Source organism: Panthera leo, chromosome C1 (genome assembly GCF_018350215.1).
Source record: "Panthera leo isolate Ple1 chromosome C1, P.leo_Ple1_pat1.1, whole genome shotgun sequence".
NCBI classification, from domain to species: Eukaryota; Metazoa; Chordata; class Mammalia; order Carnivora; family Felidae; genus Panthera; species Panthera leo.
The window spans coordinates 33158103-33178968 of record NC_056686.1 but is presented as its reverse complement, the minus strand read 5'-3'; the positions used below and the strand labels follow the sequence as shown (position 1 = coordinate 33178968).

The 20866-nt window shown below is 51.3% G+C and overlaps 1 protein-coding gene across 3 annotated transcripts; it reads left to right on the top strand.

Annotated features, from left to right (window-relative positions):
- Positions 1–91: 91 nt before the first annotated feature.
- P3H1 (prolyl 3-hydroxylase 1) lies at positions 92–20730 on the top strand. 3 transcript variants are annotated; one of them, XM_042952008.1, is made up of 16 exons: positions 99–597; positions 3520–3672; positions 5508–5697; positions 5903–6034; positions 7302–7441; positions 12274–12333; positions 13007–13096; positions 13394–13446; positions 13621–13742; positions 15555–15682; positions 15808–15903; positions 16323–16473; positions 18819–18936; positions 19331–19406; positions 19700–19840; positions 20258–20730. In XM_042952008.1, the coding sequence occupies exons 1-16, from the start codon at positions 133–135 to the stop codon at positions 20390–20392; spliced, it is 2250 nt and encodes a 749-aa protein (XP_042807942.1). In that variant the 5' UTR covers positions 99–132; the 3' UTR covers positions 20393–20730. The 3 variants fall into 3 exon arrangements, with proteins under 3 accessions (XP_042807944.1, XP_042807942.1, XP_042807943.1); XM_042952009.1 differs by lacking the exon at positions 12274–12333; XM_042952010.1 differs by lacking the exons at positions 19331–19406; positions 19700–19840; positions 20258–20730 and having other exon boundaries at positions 92–597; positions 18761–18922.
- The last annotated feature ends 136 nt before the right edge of the window (positions 20731–20866 follow it).

The window sequence follows — 20866 nt, the reverse complement described above, 5'->3', positions numbered from 1 at the left end:
CGGGCTTGGGAGGCGGGGCTCCACTCAGGGAAGGGGCGGGGAGGGGAGGGACGTGGTGGGCGGGGCTCCTCGGGGGTGGGACTCCGGCCTCCGTGGCGGGTGGCAGGCTGTCCCGTTAGGTCTGAGGCGGCAATGGCTGCACGCGCTCTGAGGCTGCTGACCACACTGCTGGCGATTGCCGCCGCTGCCTCCCGGGCCGAGGTCGAGTCCGAGACGGGATGGGACATGCCTGCGCCTGATCTGCTCTTCGCGGAGGGGACCGCGGCCTACGCGCGCGGGGACTGGGCTGGGGTGGTCCTGAGCATGGAGCGGGCGCTTCGCTCGAGGGCCGCCCTGCGCGCCCTTCGCCTGCGCTGCCGCACCCGGTGTGCCGCCGACCTCCCGTGGGAGCTGGACCCCGACTCGTCCCCGAGCCTGGCGCAGGCCTCGGGCGCCGCCGCCCTGCACGACCTGCGCTTCTTTGGGGGCCTGCTGCGTCGTGCCGCCTGCCTGCGCCGCTGCCTCGGCCCGCCGGCCGCCCACTCGCTCAGCGAGGAGCTGGAGTTGGAGTTCCGCAAGCGGAGCCCTTACAACTACCTGCAGGTCGCCTACTTCAAGGTGCAGACCTGTCCGGCCCTGGGTGGCAGGGATCCTTCTGGGCGTGGTTGCAGATGACCCGGGCGAACCTGGGGGGCCGGGGAAGTATCCGCGGAGAGGGAAGGTGGCCTCCTGGCCGGGGAGCTCTCCTCGGACCCAGGGAGAAGAGGGACCCTGCCGGAAGACCTGCTACGCCAGGTTCACATAGGCAGATGGTAACCCCAAAGGTCCAGCGTGGGGTTAAGGCACGACCAAGCAAACCTTGGCCTTGTATCCCCCGGGAGGCTTCCTAGAGGGAACTAAAGCGGCAGCTTGGGTCTCTCATCCGGATTTCATTGTAAGTGTCCGAGTGAGAAGCTAGGACCTTTCTACAATATCTTCCTTCCGGTTCGTTGTTCAGTGATGCTTTTCCTGCCACACGATTCCTGCAGCTCTCTTTCAGGACGTGAGTTTGCCACGTCGCCAGTAGGGGCTGTCTAGCCACTAAGGCTGTGGGGGGACCCTCTGGCTATTGTCAGGTTTTCAAAGAAAATGAGTATTTTTAGGAATTCCAGAGTGGCTTAAGACCAAGTGTATACATGGATTTGGAGCGTCCCTGGCTTGCGTGGTGGTGGTGATGATAGCCAGCACATTGTTCCACACACTATTTTAAGAACTTTGTGTTTATTGATTTATTTGCCCAGATCTTGTCAATATCCTGTAAGGTAGGTGCTATTATTAGACCCATTTTATTGGGGGGAAACAAAGAAGGAGGAGCCGTGCTGCATATTTATTATATCCATAGTTTCACAGACCTTCAATTCCACCTAAAGAGAGACTTGAGAGAACTGTGGAGACCAGACTTCCACCTCTCCACAAGCATTTTGCTTACACAATTCTGTTCCCTTCCTCCTTGTTACTTGGGAAAGTACTGTATTTGAAACCAAAATAAGTGGGTCATGTCTTTGGTCGTGTCACTTAACAGCACTTTCTAAAATTCTTTGACAAATGTTTCCTGAATACCTACTACATTCCAGTTCTCCTACAGGTCATTAAAATGCTTAACTTTACATTGTTTTGTTTCGTATCGCTTCCCTATTAAGAATCACTATAGAAGAGGCTAAAAAAGGTATGTACATAGGGCTGTGGGAGCACAAAGGAGGGAGAACCTAGCTTTGTCTCAGAGAAACCAGGGAGACTGAAAGAAGAGTTGACAATTGAGGTCAGTCCTAAATCTCACTAGAGGAGAGGAAGAATGGCCATTCCAGGTAAAGTGAGGCCAGACTCAGAAGAGAATTCTGCAGGCTTCAGGAGCCAGTGTCAGGTTTTAGAATGCTATTTCTGGAAGGTGGAATAAGCCTTGGGAGAAGGAGAAAGAGGTGGCGGGGTGAACCATTAGGAGATGAGTGTGGGTTGTCCACACGAGAGAAGGAAATTAGGTGCCTTGGTGCTTAGTAAAGTAGGACTGGGGGTGGAGAGAGAAGAGAGAACGAGAAAATGCACGAGCAATGTAGAAAGATAACAGTGGGAGAATAAATCCATAAAGGGGACAGGCGTGGGAGAATTTCTAATTGTACAATTAACAAAACAAGTACAGAGATGGCGACCATTGACCCTAGGTTACCTAGCTATTTTAGGGTCAGAGCCAGGGCCAACTCCTTATCTAATGTGCATTTACTAGTTCTGATGGTAAGAGGAAAAGGAAAAAATTTTTAGGATATTGATCATACCAGCTAACATTTATTGAGCGCTTCGTATGTGCCCAGCTCCATGTATTAGAAGCTGCGTGTATATCACCTTGTGTAACATTCTCAACAACCCTGTGAGTTAGTGAGTGCTATCTGCAGATGACAGATTAGGGAACTGAATTTAGAGAGTAAACTTTAAGTGACTTATCTAAAGCCCCAGCAAGTGACTAATTAAACCTAGCTTTGTCACAGATCTGTCTGACACTTAAGCCCATGTTAATCATTAGATCATCAGTGATTTATTTTAGCTTCTACATAGGAAACTGTGTAACACCGATATGCTTGAGTCCATTGCTATGGGCATTATTGTGGCATGTAGCACAATTTTTTCTCCTCAGGTTTCAATATAACCACTTGTTTTAGCCTCATGAGCCCCAGGCTTTGAGTCAGAAGATGCCATGTCTGGATTTTGTATAAGGCCTTAGGATTTTTCAGTCACTCATCTTTTCCTTGAATGTGTCAAAAACACTTGATTATATTTTATGCAAAAAAAAGAAAAGTATCTTCTAGGGAAATCCTTAGACACGGCGTCGTTGTTAACTGTTCTTTCTCCTCTACTACTAAATTCTTGAAGCGTTACACATTTTTCAGCTCAGTTGCCACATCTGAATCTTGAGAATATATTATTTGGGCAGTCAATCTTCCATAGCATTCCCCCCACAATATGACCTTTGTTTAAAAATAAAATGTTTAGCGGTGCCTGGGTGTCTCAGTCGGTTAAGTGTCTGACTTCAGCCCAGGTCATGATCTCACAGTTCATGGGTTCAGGCCCCGTGTTGGGCTCTGTGCTGACAGCTCAGAGCCTGGAGCCTGCTTTAGATTCTGTGTCTCCCTCTCTCTCTGCCTCTCCCCTGCTTGTTCTCTGTCTCTATCTCTCAAAAATAAGTAAACATTAAACAATATATAGACATTTAAAAAATTAAAAAATAAATAAAAATAGAATGTTTACACTATTGAAGGTTTCACCTCCAATGATTTGGGGAACTGCTACGCCTGATTTGAGAAAGGCTAATTCTGCCCAGGGCCCTGTACTCCTAATTTCTGGTATGTAGTTCCTGTAGTAGGTGTGTTTTCTGCGGCTGGCAAGGTCTAGAGCATACCGTTTGAGTGGATGGCTCAGGAAGGCTGGGATTTCCTGTTTACCGTGGACTGTGCATTTGGACACAAACCTTCAGGGCTTGGATGTGAGGCTTATGTTCTTGTGCTTTATTCTTAGATAAACAAGCTGGAGAAAGCAGTAGCAGCTGCACATACCTTCTTCGTGGGCAATCCTGAACACATGGAGATGCGGCAGAATCTGGACTATTACCAAACCATGTCTGGGGTGAAGGAGGCTGACTTCAAGGATCTTGAGGCCAAACCCCATATGGTGAAAAAAACTTTGTCCCTTTCTCTCTCTCTATTTTTATTATTTTTAATTTTTTTTTAATGTTTGTTTACTTTTGAGAGACAGAGCATGAACGGGAGAGGGGCAGAGAGAGAGGGGGGGAGACACAGAATCCGAAGCAGGCTCCAGGCTCCAGGCTCCAAGCTGTCAGCACAGAGCCCGACGCGGGGCTCGAACCCATGAACCGTGAGATCATGACCGGAGCTGAAGTCGGATGCTTAACTGACGGAGAGCCACCGAGGCACCCCCCTCTCTCTTTTTTTATTAAAGTGACTTTTACTAGGCTTGTTTTCTGATTACAGAAGTAGTAAATGTTCATTGTACAACACTAGAAAAATGCAGGTAAGTACAAAGGAGAAAGTAATCATCTATAATACTGCCATCTTAACAAAACCAGTAGTAGTTCAGGGCACCTGAGTGGCTCAGTCGACTAAGCGTCCGACTTTGGCTCAGGTCATGATCTCACAGCTCATGGGTTTGATACCCGTGTCTGGCTCTGTGCTGACAGCTGGGAGCCTGGAGCCTGCTTTGGATTCTGTGTCTCCATTTCTCTCTGCCCGTCCTTGCTCACACTCTGTCTTTCTCTCTCTCTCTCTCTCTCTGTCTCAAAAATAAATAAACATTAAAAAAAAAAAGAAAAGAAAACCAGTAGTTCATATTTTAGCCTATTTTTAAAGTCTTCTGTATCTTAATTTTTTTTAATGTTTATTTATTTATTTTGAAAGAGAAAGAGGGCACAAGTCAGAGAAGGACAGAAAGAGAGTGTGAAGCAGGCTTCATACTGTCAGTACAGAGCCAGATCCAGGACTTGATCCCACAACCCATGAGATCAGGACCTGAGCCAAAACCAAGAGTTGGATGCTTAACCAACTCGGCCCCCAGGCACCTCCACTATATCTTAATTTTTTAACCTAATTTGGTATCATGTTGTATACGTATTTTTCAAAATCCTTTTTGAACTAACACTATATCAGGAGGCTTCTCTCATGGCTTCAGATTTTCTTTGAAAATACAATTTTTAATGGTTGCATGACAGTCCATTTTTTGCATAATTGTATTAATCTACTGTGTAGGTTTTTGCTTTCACTACAATAAGTGGTGCAGTGTTCCTTGATGATCTTATTCTATTTGTTTAGCAGAAATCCATGTCCCACAAGAGATATTATCTGTGATGCTAATAGCATTTTGTAAAGAGCTTATGTTCTCTCAAGTTTTAATAGTTTAGAAATAGAGATATTAGAAACAAACAATACCAAAATGACTTTAAAAGTAAATTGTGTACATCAAATATGTTATACAACTACACACAGTTTGTGTGTGTGTGTGTGTGTGTGTGTGTGTGTGTGTGTGTGTGTCTTAGTGACTCTGTGGCAAATGAAAATTGCTGTACACGAGAATGGGAGCTATGTGTCACAGATAGCAAAACCCATGCTACAGTCATCTGCAGCCCACATCACCCCTTATGCTGGAAAGGTCGCTACCATCGGCACAGACCTCATTCTAGCATCTAAGAGTTCTTTTTCATTAAATCTTTATTTTGAACACTATTATCCCTATAGAAAAGTACAAGAAAATTGCAACGAACTCCCGTGTATCTTTTATCGAGATTGAGTTAAATGCTTTTGAGTGTTCAGAGAAACCTGTGAAGGCCATTTGCGAAAGGCCTCCACTGGGTAGCAGCCACCGTTTTGCGTCCCTAACCCGAGGCAGGCCATGAGGACGCAGGTGCAGGTGGCCAGGGGTGGGGGTAGGGGTGGGGGCACGCGGGCCGGGGGCTGGGTGCGGCCCGCAGTTGAGTCCCCCCTTCCTCCCAGTAGCACGAGTTCCGGCTGGGAGTGCGGCTCTACTCGGAGGAGCAGCCGCACGAAGCCGTGGCTCACCTGGAGGCGGCGCTGCGCGAGTACTCGGTGGCGGACGCGGAGTGCCGCGCGCTCTGCGAGGGGCCGTACGACTATGACGGCTACAACTACCTGGAGTACAACGCGGACCTCTTCCAGGCCATCGCAGGTACGCGGCCGCGGGCCTGCCCTCGCCTGCCGCCCGGGGGCTCCCGGGGCCACGGGTTGACGATGCGCACACGGCGTCTTCCGCCTCAATCCCCGCCGTCTGAGGATGGGCCTGAAAGTTCCCTCCGCTTGAACGTGTTCATCTTCACCAGAATTTGAATCCTGAAGGTCGACCTGATAGTTACTACCCCTCTGATTCCTTTCAGATCATTACATCCAGGTCCTCAGCTGTAAGCAGAACTGCGTCACGGAGCTGGCTTCCCACCCAAGCCGAGAGAAGCCCTTTGAAGACTTCCTCCCATCACATTATAATTATCTGCAGTTTGCCTACTATAACAGTAAGACCGACTTTCTTCCTTCTCTGCTGCTTTTCAGTAGAATGCCCAAAGCAAGGTAGGCAGGGACGATGGCCCCTGTGCTGCTTCAACATGTTTGACTTCTCACTGTGACTCTGGGAGGCACCCAGCCAGGTGACCCCTGGGTGCTTTGTGACAAGGGACTGGCCCCAGGAGCCGAGGCCAGCAACCGGCAAAGCTGGGAGAGGACCTAGGACCTCTCTCCTCCCTTCTATAACATTTATAACCTGATTTCCCATCTGAATTAAGATAGAGCAAAGGCAAGGGTATATACTACCATTACTGCCATTTAAACCAGTCCACAGGACATTTTCCAGCCCTTCTCCCTAGGACAGTGCTGATGCTCCGGGCAGGGGACTGCCAGTATCCAAACAAGTAGCAATGAGCAGATCCTTCCTGAGTTCCTTCTGTGTGCTAAGCATCACCACACGCTCAAGAGTATAAAGTGTTTATTTCTTTTTCTTTTTTTTTAGAAGATAGGCATCTAGTGTTTTGTTTTGTTTTTTAATTTTATTTATTTTAAGAAATCTCTACGGGCTTGAACGCACGACCCTGAGATCAAGAGTCGCATGCTCTAATGACTGAGCCAGCCAGGCGGCCCGAGTATAAAATGTTTATTAGTTGAGTTGGGGAGACCAACACATGTGCGTGAGAACTGTCCTGTCAGAGAGGCAATCTGCTATTGGTCTGTCCCCATCTTCTGAAAATCTGTAGGGAAAAGAAGGTAGGAAGATGGGAATGTTCGTGAAATTGGTCTCATGTGAGGGTAGTGTTTAAATTACTTATGAAATGTTAAAGATGTGGGCATTCAACATTAGGCAGGCCTGAGGGGCAGCTCAGGTCATGATCTCACAGCTCATGAGTTCAAGCCCCGTGTCAGGCTCTGTGCTGAAGCTCAGGGCCTGGAGCCTACTTCAAATTCTGTGTCTCCCTCTCTTTCTGCTCCCCACCCTCATTCATGCTCTCTCTCTCTCTCTCTCTCAAAAATAAATAAAACATTAAAAAAATTTTTTTAAACATTAGGCAGGCCTGAGGATGTTGAGCATCTTAAATCAATTCTATATTCTGTATTTATGTAACTTCTGTTCTTATTCTAGAATTTCCCCCTCAGATCAAGCAGCTGTGTTAGGTAGCAGGGCCATCTTGTGTGTCATCACCGCCTCGAGCTGCACTGAGACTCGGCATCAGTGGTTCCTGGTACCCAGGATTAGACCCTTTCTTCCCAGCCGTCTCTTTTTTTGCTCTGCAGTTGGGAATTATACACAGGCTATTGAATGTGCCAAGACCTACCTCCTCTTCTTCCCCGACGATGAGGTGATGAACCAGAATCTGGCCTACTACACAGCCATGCTTGGAGAAGAACCAGCCAGATCCATTGGCCCCCGTGAGGTGAGAGATTGCCTTAGTTCTGGCAGCTGCGAGCCGAACCCAGACCAGAGGGCAGAAGGGAGGCAGGGTGCGGTCTGGCACTGCTTGGACAGGGAACAGCCTCTCTCAGTGCGATCGGGGCCCCGAAGTCTGTTGTCTGAGTCGTAAAAGAAAAACAGAATTGCAGTGCGGGCACCCCTTTTCCCCTTTCTTGGCACCTCTGCTTTGAGACTTGATACTGTTTGGCCAACATCTATCGTTTTTTTACTTCAAGCTAAACTCTTTTTTCACTCACCTATTTTCTTGCCTCCGTTTCCTCCCTGTCCCTTCTTTCTGCCATTGTGTGAGCTGAGCTCTCCCTCTCTCAGCACTATGCCCGACTCCCTCCCAAGCAGACCCAGTGACCAAAGTGAAACTCTCTGACATGTTCAGTGGTCATTTCTAGGTGGTGGATTATTTCTAGGTGGTGGAATATGGGTGATGTTTGTATCTTGCCCATTTATATTTTCTAAATTCCCTTCAGCGAATGGTATTATTTTTGCACTTAGAAACATAGGAAGTTCTCTGTTTTTTGTTTTTGTTTTGTTTTTTTTTTTAACATTTATTTATTTTTGAGACAGAGAGAGACAGAGCATGAACAGGGGAGGGGCAGAGAGAGAGGGAGACACAGAATCTGAAACAGGCTCCAGTCTCTGAGCTGTCAGCACAGAGCCCGACGCGGGGCTCGAACTCACGGACCGTGAGATCATGACCTGAGCCAAAGTCGGCCGCTTAACCGACTGAGCCACCCAGGCGCCCCGAAAGTTCTGTTTTTAAACTTAGTGAAATGTGATACTATGATCCTTGATATTTTCACATACGCCTTGCACACACCCTGGACCCTCTTCTTGAGCCCAGAACGGTGAGTTGGATTTGAAGTCACTAGTCTGGGCTCAAGCACCTGCTCCTCTAGTTACTAGCTGTATAAACTTCTGCATGTCATGTGGGACCTCAGGCACATGGCATGGCCCCTCTGAGTCTCGGGTTTTCCTTCCATAGAATAGGATTGTGGTTCTTACTTTTTCTTTAACACAAGATGGGCATGAGGGTCAAATGACATACTGAGTATAAATGCACTTTGTAAGCCAACAGGCACAAATATCTCCCAAGTGTTTTGTGGACAGGTAGCATCACGAGGGCCTTACCGATGGTATATGACACAAGCAGCCAGTGGCCGGTTTCCTCACCTCTTACCTCAGCCATCTCTTGAAATAGGGGGTGGCCTGTCACTGCAGGAGCGATCCCTGGTTTCAGAACAGGAGAATGAGTGAGACTTAGGACAGCGAGCCTGTCGCCTGTGTCCTGCTGGCTCCTCTCAAACAAACCCCGTCTATATACTGTGTAAAAGTAACTTTGGACCAGTTTTTCAAACAGATGCCAAAAGCTACTGTTACTCTAGAGGTAACCCATTTGCCTATGCACCAAATCTCTGGGACAAATGTAGGGGGTGCAAAAGCAACCACACTCCCGCGCCGCTGGCGGGACTGTCGGTGGGACTGTTCATTTAACTGGCGATTCTACCGCCAGAGATTTGGCCCGCAGCAGAGTTGCCCCGGTATGCAGAGGTAAACGGGCACAGATATGCATCAGAACCTTGCCACTGAAAGCAACCAACTGAACCACGCTAAATGCCGTCAGTTTGGGAACTGTGTACGTAAATGGCAGTACATTTGTTCAATGGTATACAAGACACCTGTTTTATTGCATGAGCAGATTACTATGCACCACTGTGAAATTGTCTCCATGAGACTGTTTTAGGTAAGGAAAACAAAAGAGATCTGTAGTTATATTCTATCCTATTTGTGTTTTTTAAAACACATAGGTATTTTTTCAACTGTATACCTTTTAGACAGATTGATGAGAAATTGTTCGTCAAATTACCCCCAAGGAATGGGCCTACAGGTCCTGGGTAGGGAGAGAGACCAAAATGTTTGTATTTATGGCTGTTGGCACTTTGTAGATTTCTTATAGCTACACATGTGGGATTTTTTTAATATTTATTTATTTTGATGGGGCGCCTGGGTGGCTCACTTGGTTGAGTGTCCGACTTTGGCTCAGGTCATGCTCTCACAGTTCGTGGGTTTGAGCCCCACGTCGGGCTCTGTGCTGATAGCTCGGAGACTGCTTCGGATTCTGTGCTTCCCTCTCTCTCTGCCCCTCCCCTGCTCACACTGTATCTCTCTCTCAAAATAAATACACATTAAAAATTTTTTTTTAATATTTATTTATTTTGAGACAGAGAGAGAGAGGAAAGGCAGGGAGAGAGAATCCCAAGCAGTCTCCACACTGTCAGCACAGAGCCCAACATGGGGCTCAGTCCCATGAACTATGAGATCATAACCTGAGCTGGAGTCACTATAATGTATTACTTTTGTGTCTTTTTGAATGCCATCTAAATTTTTTTAATGTTTATTTTTGAGAGAGAGAGCATGAGCAGGGGAGGGGCAGAGAGAGAGGGAGACACAGAATCTGAAGCAGGGTCCAGACTCTGAGCTGTCAGCACAAAGCCTGACGCGGGGCTCGAACCCACAAGCCGTGAGATCATGACCTGAGCTGAAGTCAGACACTTAACCGACTGAGCCACCCAAGTGCCCCTTGAATGCCATCTAAAGCACAACCTTAGGGCACTGATGATACTGAAAGGTATTTAATCCAAAATTTACAGAATACCGTAGTAAATCTAATAGTGGATACGTATGCAAGCTGTAGTGGAATCATGGAAGAGAAATGATCGACTGGGCCGCCTGGGTGGCTCAGTCCGTTGAGCATCCGATTCTTGATTTTGGCTCAAGTCATGATCCCAGGGTCATGGCATCGAGACCTGCATTGGGCTTCATGCAGAGTGTGGACCCTGCTTCAAATTTTCCCTCTCTCTCTCTCTCCCTCTCCCCTTCTCCCCTGATGATGTGCCCTCTCTCGCTCTCTCAAATTGAAAAAAAAAAAGGAAATAATCGACTGACAAGTCATGGAAGGCTTCACAAGAGGAAGTGCCGTTGACATTTGGTTTTAAAAGCCTTCAGCAGGTGAATGAGGCAAGGAAGGGCCTTTTAGATGAAGAACAGCATGGGCAAACAACCTGGACGATTGTCCCACATAAATGGAAGATGATACTGGGGAGTTACAGACAACGAGGCCTGGGAGGGTCAGATTTTGAAGGGTCTTGAGTGCCTTCCCAGGACCTTGGCCTCTATTCCATAAGGCAGACAGTGGTGGGTGCGCGAAGAGATTTAAACAGTAGCCCGACCAGCTGACACGGTGCAAGGCTCAGAACAGGAAGGAGCTAGAAGCAGGAGACCAGTACAGGGCTACGGTGGCAAGGCAGAGGGGGGCTGCTGGGCCGAGGGAGGCGGTGGCTGGAGGAAGGAACTGTCTAGATGGAATAGGAGGCGGCGATGGCAGAATGGTTCACTGCTCCATCTTCCCATCTAATTAGAACCAAACTTCCAGCTTTGGAGACACGTGAGTGGTGCCGCCTACCTAACTCAGGTACATACAGGTGGAGCAGGGCGCTTTCCTCACACGTCTGCCCTGTCTGTACTCCAGCCCCAGGTAGCTAAATTCTCCCCTGTTCACCAGGAGAAGGAGGCAGAGAATGAGGCAGTAGCCAACTTCCCATTGTGGCTGTTGCGGAGCTTACTGTTGAAAATAACCACTCTTCCGATGTGTGTGGCATTTAGTTTGAAAAATTCTTCCACAGCTTTTGTTTCATTTGATTCTCATATGGTGAGGTAGGGCCACCAGCTTGCCCTGAAGGAAAAAAAGCAAGGTTCTTCCTTCCTGGCTCTGGAATCCCGAGTCTCTAATAGAAATAACCCTTCTCGGGGCGCCTGGGTGGCTCAGTTGGTTAAGCGGCCGACTTCGGCTCAGGTCATGATCTCGCGGTCCGTGAGTTCGAGCCCCGCGTCGGGCTCTGTGCTGACAGCTCAGAGCCTGGAGCCTGTTTCAGATTCTGTGTCTCCCTCTCTCTGACCCTCCTCTGTTCATGCTCTGTCTCTCCCTGTCTCAAAAATAAATAAAACGTTTAAAAAAATTAAAAAAAAAAAAAGAAAAGAAATAACCCTTCCTTTGCGATCCCCTCTCCTGTGGAGACCCGACCTTGTAGTTGTCCTCTTTGGCCACTAGGTGGGGACCGTCTCATTTGAGAGGGTGCTGCTTCAGGTGCCTTTGTCTTGTTCAGTTAAGACCCTTTTCCCTCCACTTTATAGTCATATTAGTGAGTTTGGAGCAGAGGGAGAAAATAAACCACTTTTAACTAGAACTTTCCTTTATGGAAAGAAGGTAACTAGGATTTGCTGAGCCCTGTCCCAGGCCACGCACTGTGCTATGTGTTTCACACCCATCATCTCATTTAATCACCGCAGCAGCCCTGGTAGGGGGCGCTATTCTCCCACATTACAGATGAGAATATTCTGGCTCCAGGAGATGGGCTGACTCGCACAGTGGCCTGTGGCTGGTGGTGGTGACCCGGTTCTGGCCCTGCATTACCCCAGGGCTGGCACAGTTTCTGTCTCATAGCTGATATTCCACAAATCATTGCCGAGTGAATAAACATAGGAGTGGGATTTGCTTCCTAGGAGCCTCATAGAGCTGTGGGAGAGGGTTGAATGGGAGAACGCACCTAGCTGGGTGTCTAGAACTTGGTGAACCACTTAAACTCCTTAGGAGAAAATTTCCATCTCCCCGTTGGGTAAATATGATACATGATGTAAAACTCATTGATGTCTTGTTAACACTTTCCTTACTCCCCTCATCTTTTCTTTCAATTGATGGTGTCTTCTTTTTCTTTTTGTTTTTCCTCCTTCTGCTGCTTGGAGGCTAGCAGGGCACCTAGGGAGAGATGTGTCCCCGGAAGGTACTTAGTTTCTCTGCCCTGGGTAAGCCCTCTCTGTGAGCATGTGTGGGGAGGGCCGGAAGGCCAGACCCTGCTGTTGTAGCTGCAGCCGTGGGACTCCGGGAGGGATCCGGTCTGCTCAGAGTCTGAGAGGAGGCAGGGGCCTAACCAAAATCACATGGGCTTCAGGATTGGGAAGACCTGGGTCTGAATGTCGGTCCCTGCCCCATTTCCTATAGTGTTACCTTAAACAAGTCACATATCCCCTCTGCTCCTCAGCGTCTTTGTCTCTAAAATGAATACTGTCAACTTCAAAGGTGGCTGTAAAGGTTAAGTGATAACACATGGGTCACGGAGCACCTAGGTCTCCTGCCTCAGCATTGAACCCCTATGGAAGTCCAGAAAGAACTCTCCTTCTTTGAGGAATATTTCCCCACCTCCTGAGAATCATCAGATTTCCTGTCTCGGAGATTAATGGGGGGAGGCAGGGGGTCTTATGCCACCTTCAGAGGCGTTGCTTGTGCCAGGCCAGAGGAACCCGGAGCACAGAGGTGCTGGAGAACAGACACACTAGTACTAGTGGGAGTGGGAGAGGAGTCTCGGGTCACACAGGGAGCAACAGCGCAGAATGTGGGGTTGGACCCCCCCCTCCCCACCCCTGCTGCAGAGCTAACAGGACTGAGTTCCAGGGCCTTCCTTCCACTCCTTTTCCTCAGAGTGCCCGGGAGTACCGACAGCGCAGCCTGCTGGAGAAAGAACTGCTCTTCTTCGCTTACGATGTTTTCGGAATTCCCTTTGTTGACCCGGTGAGCCAGGATGCAGGAGCTGGGGGTGAGGGGGCTAGCTGTGTGACTCTGGGCAAAAACCATCAGGGGCCTGAGCCAGACATGGGATCTGTGAAACCTGTGGACGAGAGGCAGAGGAAGACAAAGGGGAGTTCTGGGCAGCCAGGGGTGACTCCGGCTCCCACACCTCACTTTACCTCCTGAGAGGAGGCAGGCGCTGAGGCGGGTCCTCCCATAGGCCCTAATCTACGCATGGAGACCTTGGAGGATGATGCAGGTCGCTCTACAGTGTTGATCTTTCTCCTGATCTGCTTCTAGGATTCATGGACTCCAGAAGAGGTGATTCCCAAAAGATTGCAAGAGAAACAAAAGTGAGGCCCCTGAAGAAACTGCATGGCTGGACCGGCCTGATGAGGCACTCGAGGCTTCCTGAGCCCAGGCAGATGTGAACTCCTGGCAGGGGGGTGGGCTGGTCCAGGCTGGGAGGCTGGGGTGGGAGCCAGGGTGGCCCCAGAACACAGTGCTCAGGGTGGCCGTGCTCACAGGTCCGAAAGGGAAACAGCCGTCCGCATCTCCCAGGAGATCGGAAACCTCATGAAGGAGATTGAGACCCTGGTGGAGGAGAAGACCAAGGAGTCGCTGGATGTGAGCAGGCTGACCCGGGAAGGTGAGAGGTCAGAGCCTGGGGGTCTGCGGCTGTCATGTACGCAGCAAGCTGGTGTCCTTGCGCTAGCTGACCAGCCCCGGGACCTGTGCCAGGCTTAGCCTCGCCTGGTGCCCTTTTTAACTCACCAGGACTTCCACCCAGAAGGGGCACTGACGATTGGTCTTTGGTTAAGAGATAGGATTCCTGTTGTCACTGCAACGCTGGTTCAGCTCACTGCAGTCAGTGTTTACAGCACAGACCTCATCCTGTCCGCCCCCCCCCCCACCGCTTCCATCATGTACCCTGTTACCAAGCCTCCAGATCCGAGGGCTCTGCCCCCGTGCCTGCCCCCTCCAACCTGCACTGAAACTGCTTTTCCTCACCTGTCTCCCTAGGCCTCTCCTCTCCCGGTGCTGCAGGCCCCGGTGCTGTCAGAGCACTCCTGTCCCTCCTTGGTCTGTCCTTCCCCTCCCCCGCCACGTGGCTAGACCAGTCTTCCAAATACAAGGACCTTGCCCCTACCCACCCTGCCTGCCCCTTTCACCTCATGTTGAGCTCTTCCCCTGCTTATACCTTCTGTTCATCTGCCAGCCTGTCCCTCCTCCCAGGGCCCGCCCATCATCTCTGTCCACAAAGCCTTTCTTAATCTCCCAGCCCTGAGGATCCCCTCCGTCTTCCTTTTGAGCTTCCTTGGCAGCCTTCTCTGTGCTTGCACGAGGTCTGCCCGTGTGCATAATTGTTGGAAGAGGTGCCACCTTCTGGTGTGAGACCCTCGCGGGGGCCGGGCACACAGTGCAGCCTCAGTAAATAGATGGAATTGAATTGCGTCTCCAGTGGGTCCCCAGCAAGGAGGGAGGCCACGAGAAATAGATAGAAGAGAAGGTTGGCCTTTGCTCTGCTGTGGCTTAAGTTGACAGTGGTTAATTTAACAAGATTAGCATATGAAAAGAATTGGCCCCGCATTCCTCCGTTTTCACTCTGTTGTTTCTTTGGATCCTCATAACTGCCTGGGGGGGTGGGTTGGGCAGATGGAAGTCCCCATTGTAAATAAATACCGCTGCTGCTGGTGACAATGATATGATGGGAACTAAAGTTTTGAGCATTAACTATGTGCCAGGGATTGTGCTCATTTTTTGTTTTTGTTTTTGTTTTGTTTTTTTTGAAACGGGGCGGCTAATTTAGCCGCTCCCCTTTCAAAAAATTTTATGTTTATTTTTGAGAGAGAGAGAGTGTGAGCGGTGGAGGGGCAGAGAGAGAGAGAGAGGGAGATGCAGAATCAGAAGCTGGCTCCAGGCCCTGAGCTGTCAGCACAGAGCCCGACGCAGGGCTTGAACTCACAAACTGTGAGATCATGACCTGAGCTGAAGTCAGACGCTTAACTGACTGAACCACCCAGGCGCCCCTGTGCTAGGTTTTTAATTTGCCTTGTTGTTCTCTTACATCAAACAAGCATCAGACTTAGGTAGATGCTATTTTCCAGATGAGGAAATTAGAGCTCAGGGAGGTTAAGTAACTTGCTAAGGTCACACAGCTAATAAGCATGTTCTTTCTGATTCTGGGGCTCATGGTCTTAGGAATGTGTTGGTGATGTTTCCTTATTGGCAAAGGCCCAAGAACCAACAACTGTTCGGGAGGGGAGCCAGGACTAGCGCTTGGCTCTTCTGTCTTGTCAGCTCCCAGTTCTGTCCTCCTGGCCACCCCACCTTTGGAAGTGACCGAGTAGGAGGTTTCTCTGGTGACCTGGAAACACCTGGAATTTCTATCCCCATCCAATGGAGAGTGTCTGGACAGAACTGCTGCAGGTCTCAGCCCAGTCTCACGACTGCTTTGCAGGTGGCCCCCTGCTCTACGAAGGCATCAGTCTCACCATGAACTCCAAAGTCTTGAATGGTTCCCAGAGGGTGGTGATGGATGGTGTCATCTCCGATGAGGAGTGCCGAGAGCTGCAGAGACTTACCAACGTAAGGGAAACCCGGTGACCGCGCCTTCACCCCAAGGCCCAGCCTCCCCTGCACCAGTGCCCCTCACTGCTCACCCTTAACCACCCCAGCTGCCCTGTCTACGTCCTGTGTTTTGGGCCTTGTAGGCAGCAGCGACCTCAGGAGATGGCTACCGGGGTCAGACCTCCCCACACACCCCCAGTGAAAAGTTCTATGGAGTCACTGTCTTCAAGGCCCTCAAGGTAAAACCAATACTCAGTGTTCTAGAGTGTGGGGGATGGGGAGAGGGGACGCTCAGGCTTTGGGAGAGGGGAGACTTGGGGGTGGAGGCAGGAAAGGTGAAGGTGTCTGCCTGTCACAGGATGAATTAAGTTGAGGGAGGTGGACTGTTGAGTCCCGGCTAGTAAACTCAGTGTGATCAGAGCGAGGCAGCAAGACCGACCGGTGTCCAGAGCCGGGAGAGTGCTTTCTGAAGGGCTGCACAAACTGTTCATAAAGAGAAGGGTGGAGGAGGGGCGGGTGTAACACTGGGGGGCCGTTGTGCATGGGTGCAGCGTTGGCACTTTGGGCGAGGGACAGGGAGGGCGGCCTGTTGCCTCGGTGGGTCCCATCAGCCCACAGACGGGCGTTCAGGGCAGCCGACCACTGGTCTCCTTGGCAGCTGGGACAGGAAGGGAAGGTTCCCCTGCAGAGCGCCCACCTGTACTACAACGTGACCGAGAAGGTGCGGCGCGTCATGGAGTCCTACTTCCGCCTGGACACCCCCCTCTACTTCTCCTACTCCCACCTGGTGTGCCGCACCGCCATCGAAGGTGGGCCTTCTCCATCCCTGCCGCTCTCACTACACACGCTCTGCGCCCTGGCACTGGTGCCGAGGACGTGGGGAGGAACAGGACAAGGTCCTTTTCATCCTAGTTGGGGAACCAGAAAGCGGCAGCCCAGTGCAATCAGTGCAGCCCAGGAAGTTACAGTCAACCGGGAGGACAGGAGGGCTTCCCGGAGGAGGTGATGACAGTTGTGCAGGATGAATAGGAGCTGTGGAGTGCGCAGGTGACGAGAGGTTGTTTAAGCCAGAGAGAACAGCATGTGCAAACGAGGGCAGCCATTGGACAACCTGGTGGCCTGGTGGTGGGGGCTAAGAAAGTGGCCGTTTCTGGGGAGTGGGGGTGAAGTTGGGGTAGTCAGATAAGACTGGGGAGGCCTTCAGAAGCCAGATTATGGAGAACTACATTCAGGAGTTGGTTTTCATCCTGTAGGCCATTGGTTCTCAGCAGTGGTGTTGGACGTACAGGGGTGTAGATCAATCATGAGCTAAGTTGCAAGTTCTCTGTCACCACATGTTAAATACCAAATCTGTGAGAGATCTAATTTTATAAATCAAGGAAAATTAAGGAGCACCCAGCTGGCTCAGTGAGAGCGTACAACTCTTTTTTTTTTTTTTTTTTTTTTTTTTGAGAGAAAGAAAGAGTGCACAAGTGAGGGAGGGGCAGAGAGAGGGAGAGAGGAGAATCCCAGAGGGAGAGAAAATCCCACATACGCTCCGCACTGCCAGCGCAGAGCCCAAAACTCAAGCTCACCCAATGCGGGGCTTGAACTCACAAACCGTGAGATCATGACCTGAGCCAAAGTCAGATGCTTAACTGACTGAGCCTCCCAGGAACCCCAAGCATGCAACTCTTGATTGTAAGTTCAAGCCCCACAGTGGGTGTAGAGATTACTTAAAAATAAAATCTTTAAAACAAAACAAAAACCAAGTCAGAGCAGATTCAAGGTCAGTCCTTGCCCACTCGCCCTCTCTTCTATCCCTTTTGCTGTCCTGAGGAGGGGTGAGGGATGGCCAGTGCCCGTGGAGGGGGGCGGGGGTCACACGTGGCCTACAGCTAGATCTGTCGTGCCACAGCCTTCAGAGGCTCTCGGCACTGATGCGCTGTGGCTAGGTGGCAGGGATTAGAGAGCTTTACTCTCCCCTGGAAGGTTTGGATTTCTATCAAAATCTGGACACACCCAAAGGAATGTGTCAGATACACAACTATATGTGTCACGACATCCCAAGCTGGGGGCATGGGCAGTGGGAAGCTGGGAAGAGTCATCAAGCAGGAAGGGCTCGGTGAGACCTCTTTTTTACAAGGTTAGTTTTGCTGCTTTGTGTTGAGAGATTCGGAGGGCATGGATCAAGCCAGAGGGAGGAAAGCCCATCAGCCGTGACCTGGGTGGGTGAGGACAAAGGCCTAGAGCTGGCAGGTGGTGTTGGGAGTAAAGAGAAGGGAAGACACGAGGGGGGTGTAGGAGGTGGAGGGACAGGGCCTGATGACTGGCTGCACAGATGGGGACAAATAGAAGGAATCTATGGTGACCTGACAGGGCCACCAGCCTTCTCAGGGCATGCCAGACATTTGCGCTGGGGGCGATGGCTCCGTGTGATGTGCGTGCTTGCCTGGCGTCCTAGAGTATGTGCCGTCTGTTCTCTTTCACGACCTTCCTCCTGCATGGCTCCTCCACCTGCAAAGCCCTACTGAGACTAACTCTTTACCTTTTGATTGATTGATTGATTGATTGATTGAGAGAGAGAGAGAGGGAGAGGGAGACACAGAATCTGAAGCAGGCTCCAGGCTCCTAGCTGTCAACACAGAGCCCCACGCAGGGCTCGAACCCACTAACCGTGAGATCATGACCTGAGCCAAAGTCAGACGCTCAACCGACTGAGCCACCCAGGCACCCTGCTAACTCTTTACCTTTGCTCCTATCTGTTCCCCCTCCATGCCGTCCTCACCTTGTCTCCCACTGCATATGGAGTCTCACCGTACCCTGCCTGCATCCTGCCACCCTCCTGACTCCTCATTTTTACTTCTCTGGGGATTCCTGTTTTGTATTGTAGCCAGAAAGCTGGGGTCTGGCAGCTCAGCCCAGGAACCTGCCCCTTGGTTAGAGCCTCCTGACCCTACTTGCTGCACCTGTTTGCCCCACCAAGAACCTTCCTGGGAAACCTGCAGATTTGTCCTGGCCTCTGGGCTGGTGGCTGAGCCAGAGACCCCCCCCTAGTTCATTGGCCATTTCCATAGACCCAGACACATTTGGGGAAGTACCCCCCCATGCCAACAGGAGAGCTGCAGTGTCTCCTGAGGTGTCCCTGCATTAATGTGCGTTACCCCGGCCCCAGAGGCACAGGCTGAGAGGAAGGACAGCAGCCACCCAGTCCACGTGGACAACTGCATCCTGAACGCCGAGGCCCTCGTATGCATCAAGGAGCCCCCTGCCTACACCTTCCGGGACTACAGGTGACAGCTGTCCCCCTCCCCAACACACACGCACACGGAGCTGTGGGCCCAGCTGTCCCCAGAATCCAATCCCTATCCCCACGCCCTCTGGCTAGGAGGTCAGACAGGGAGTCATTCCAGTGTGGTGTCATGAGAAGGACAGCGGGTTCTCTGGAGTGAGGGTAGAGGGGTGGGAAGGCTGGGGTCATGTTTGAGGCTTCAGAGAAGGGTCTAGAAGGCTCTCTTTCCATGAAGCCATCCTCCAGCTGCTGGTTGAGAGCACCTGGAGATGAAGGAACTGGAGCTGTGGGTTGTTGAGGGAGGGGAAGGGAGGGGAAGGGCAGGGAAGGGAGGGGAAGGGAGGGGGGGAGGAGGAGGAGGAGGCCCTTGGCAAGACACTGTCTGTTGTTCCCAGTGCTATTCTTTATCTAAATGGAGACTTCGATGGAGGAACCTTCTATTTCACTGAACTAGATGCCAAGACTGTGACAGTGAGTATGCCCTTGTCCCCATCCCTGGGAGACAGAAACACCCAAAGTGCCATGGGCCCAGCGGCCAGGGCTCCCCTCCTCAAGCCGGCGGGGGGGGGGGGGGGGGGGGGGGGCTTTGAGATGTGTCACCTACTCCTCTGAATGGCCACCTCTCCAGCTCTGGTCTTTGGGAAACCAGGCTGAGGAACCACCCTTGATCCCGGACCCTGATGATCCCGTGTCCCTTCTGAAGACAGGTTACAGTCTCCATCCCATGTACCACCCCACCACCCCACACTTTGTGTCTCCTTCAGGCAGAAGTACAGCCCCAGTGCGGAAGGGCTGTGGGGTTCTCTTCAGGCACCGAAAACCCGCACGGAGTGAGGGCTGTCACCAGAGGCCAGCGCTGTGCCATCGCCCTGTGGTTCACGTTGGACGCCCGGCACAGTGAGCGGGTGAGAGCACTTGGTACCGCTGTGGTCTGTTCCTGGAAGGGCTCGGGTTCTGCTCCCACCTTCCCGTCTCATTGCCAGTGGCTTAGACATGACAAGAGTCCCAGGCCTTGAGTCCACAGAGGCCCCTCCCTCCAGCGATGTGTCACCGTGGCCACGTCTCCTTGTCCTCCCCGGCCCTTCTTCCTTACTTGTAAACGGGGCTGTAGGTCAGGGATGCCAGGATCGGGGACGGTCCTGGTGCTTGACTCCCTGGCTGGGCAGCACCCCAGCTGTCCGCCCAGAGAGGAGGAGCTGTTGGGAAGGAGAGGAGCTCAGAAGCCAGGGAGGAAGACTTTCTTGTTCTCGGGCGAGTAGCGCCTGAGAGAGGGGAGTGCCTGGTCCTGAGGCCTCTCTGAATAGGCGGGTCTGTCCTTGTAGGACAGGGTGCAAGCGGATGACCTGGTGAAGATGCTCTTCAACCCCGAAGAGATGGTCCTCCCCCAGGAGGGGCCCCCCCAGCCTGTCGAGGAGTCTCTCTCTGGCGGTGAGGCGGGGCGCAGGGATGAGCTCTGACAGCGTCCGGCTCACTGTGGGTGGGTGGCCAGACCCACCTGGAGTAAACGTCCTGCACCCTGGACCGGCCGGCCCCTGGGGGCTGCGGAGCAGTGAGAAGGTTCCATCTGCTGCCCGGCCAACGGGACCCTGCTCACGGCTATCCGCACGGTGCTACTGCTCCCCGAAGTGGACATGGCAGGACGGCCCTCTCTCCTCTGGACCCGGCTGTGGGCTCAGGACGCAGGCCCCAAGCCGCCCCCGGAGGCCTGCACAGGCAGCCACATGACAGCACTACGGTATTTGAGTGTCTGTGTAGACAACCAAAGAATAAATGATTTGTGGGGTTTTTTTTTTTACTCAGTAGTTTATTCGGAGGGTAGAAATATGTCCACCTGCTGTGGAACTTTCACTTGATAAAGATCGCTCTGGGCAGGATACAGCTCCGGTGCCGTGTGGGGACGCCTGGCTCAGGGCCCGGCTCGGCCACTTCTT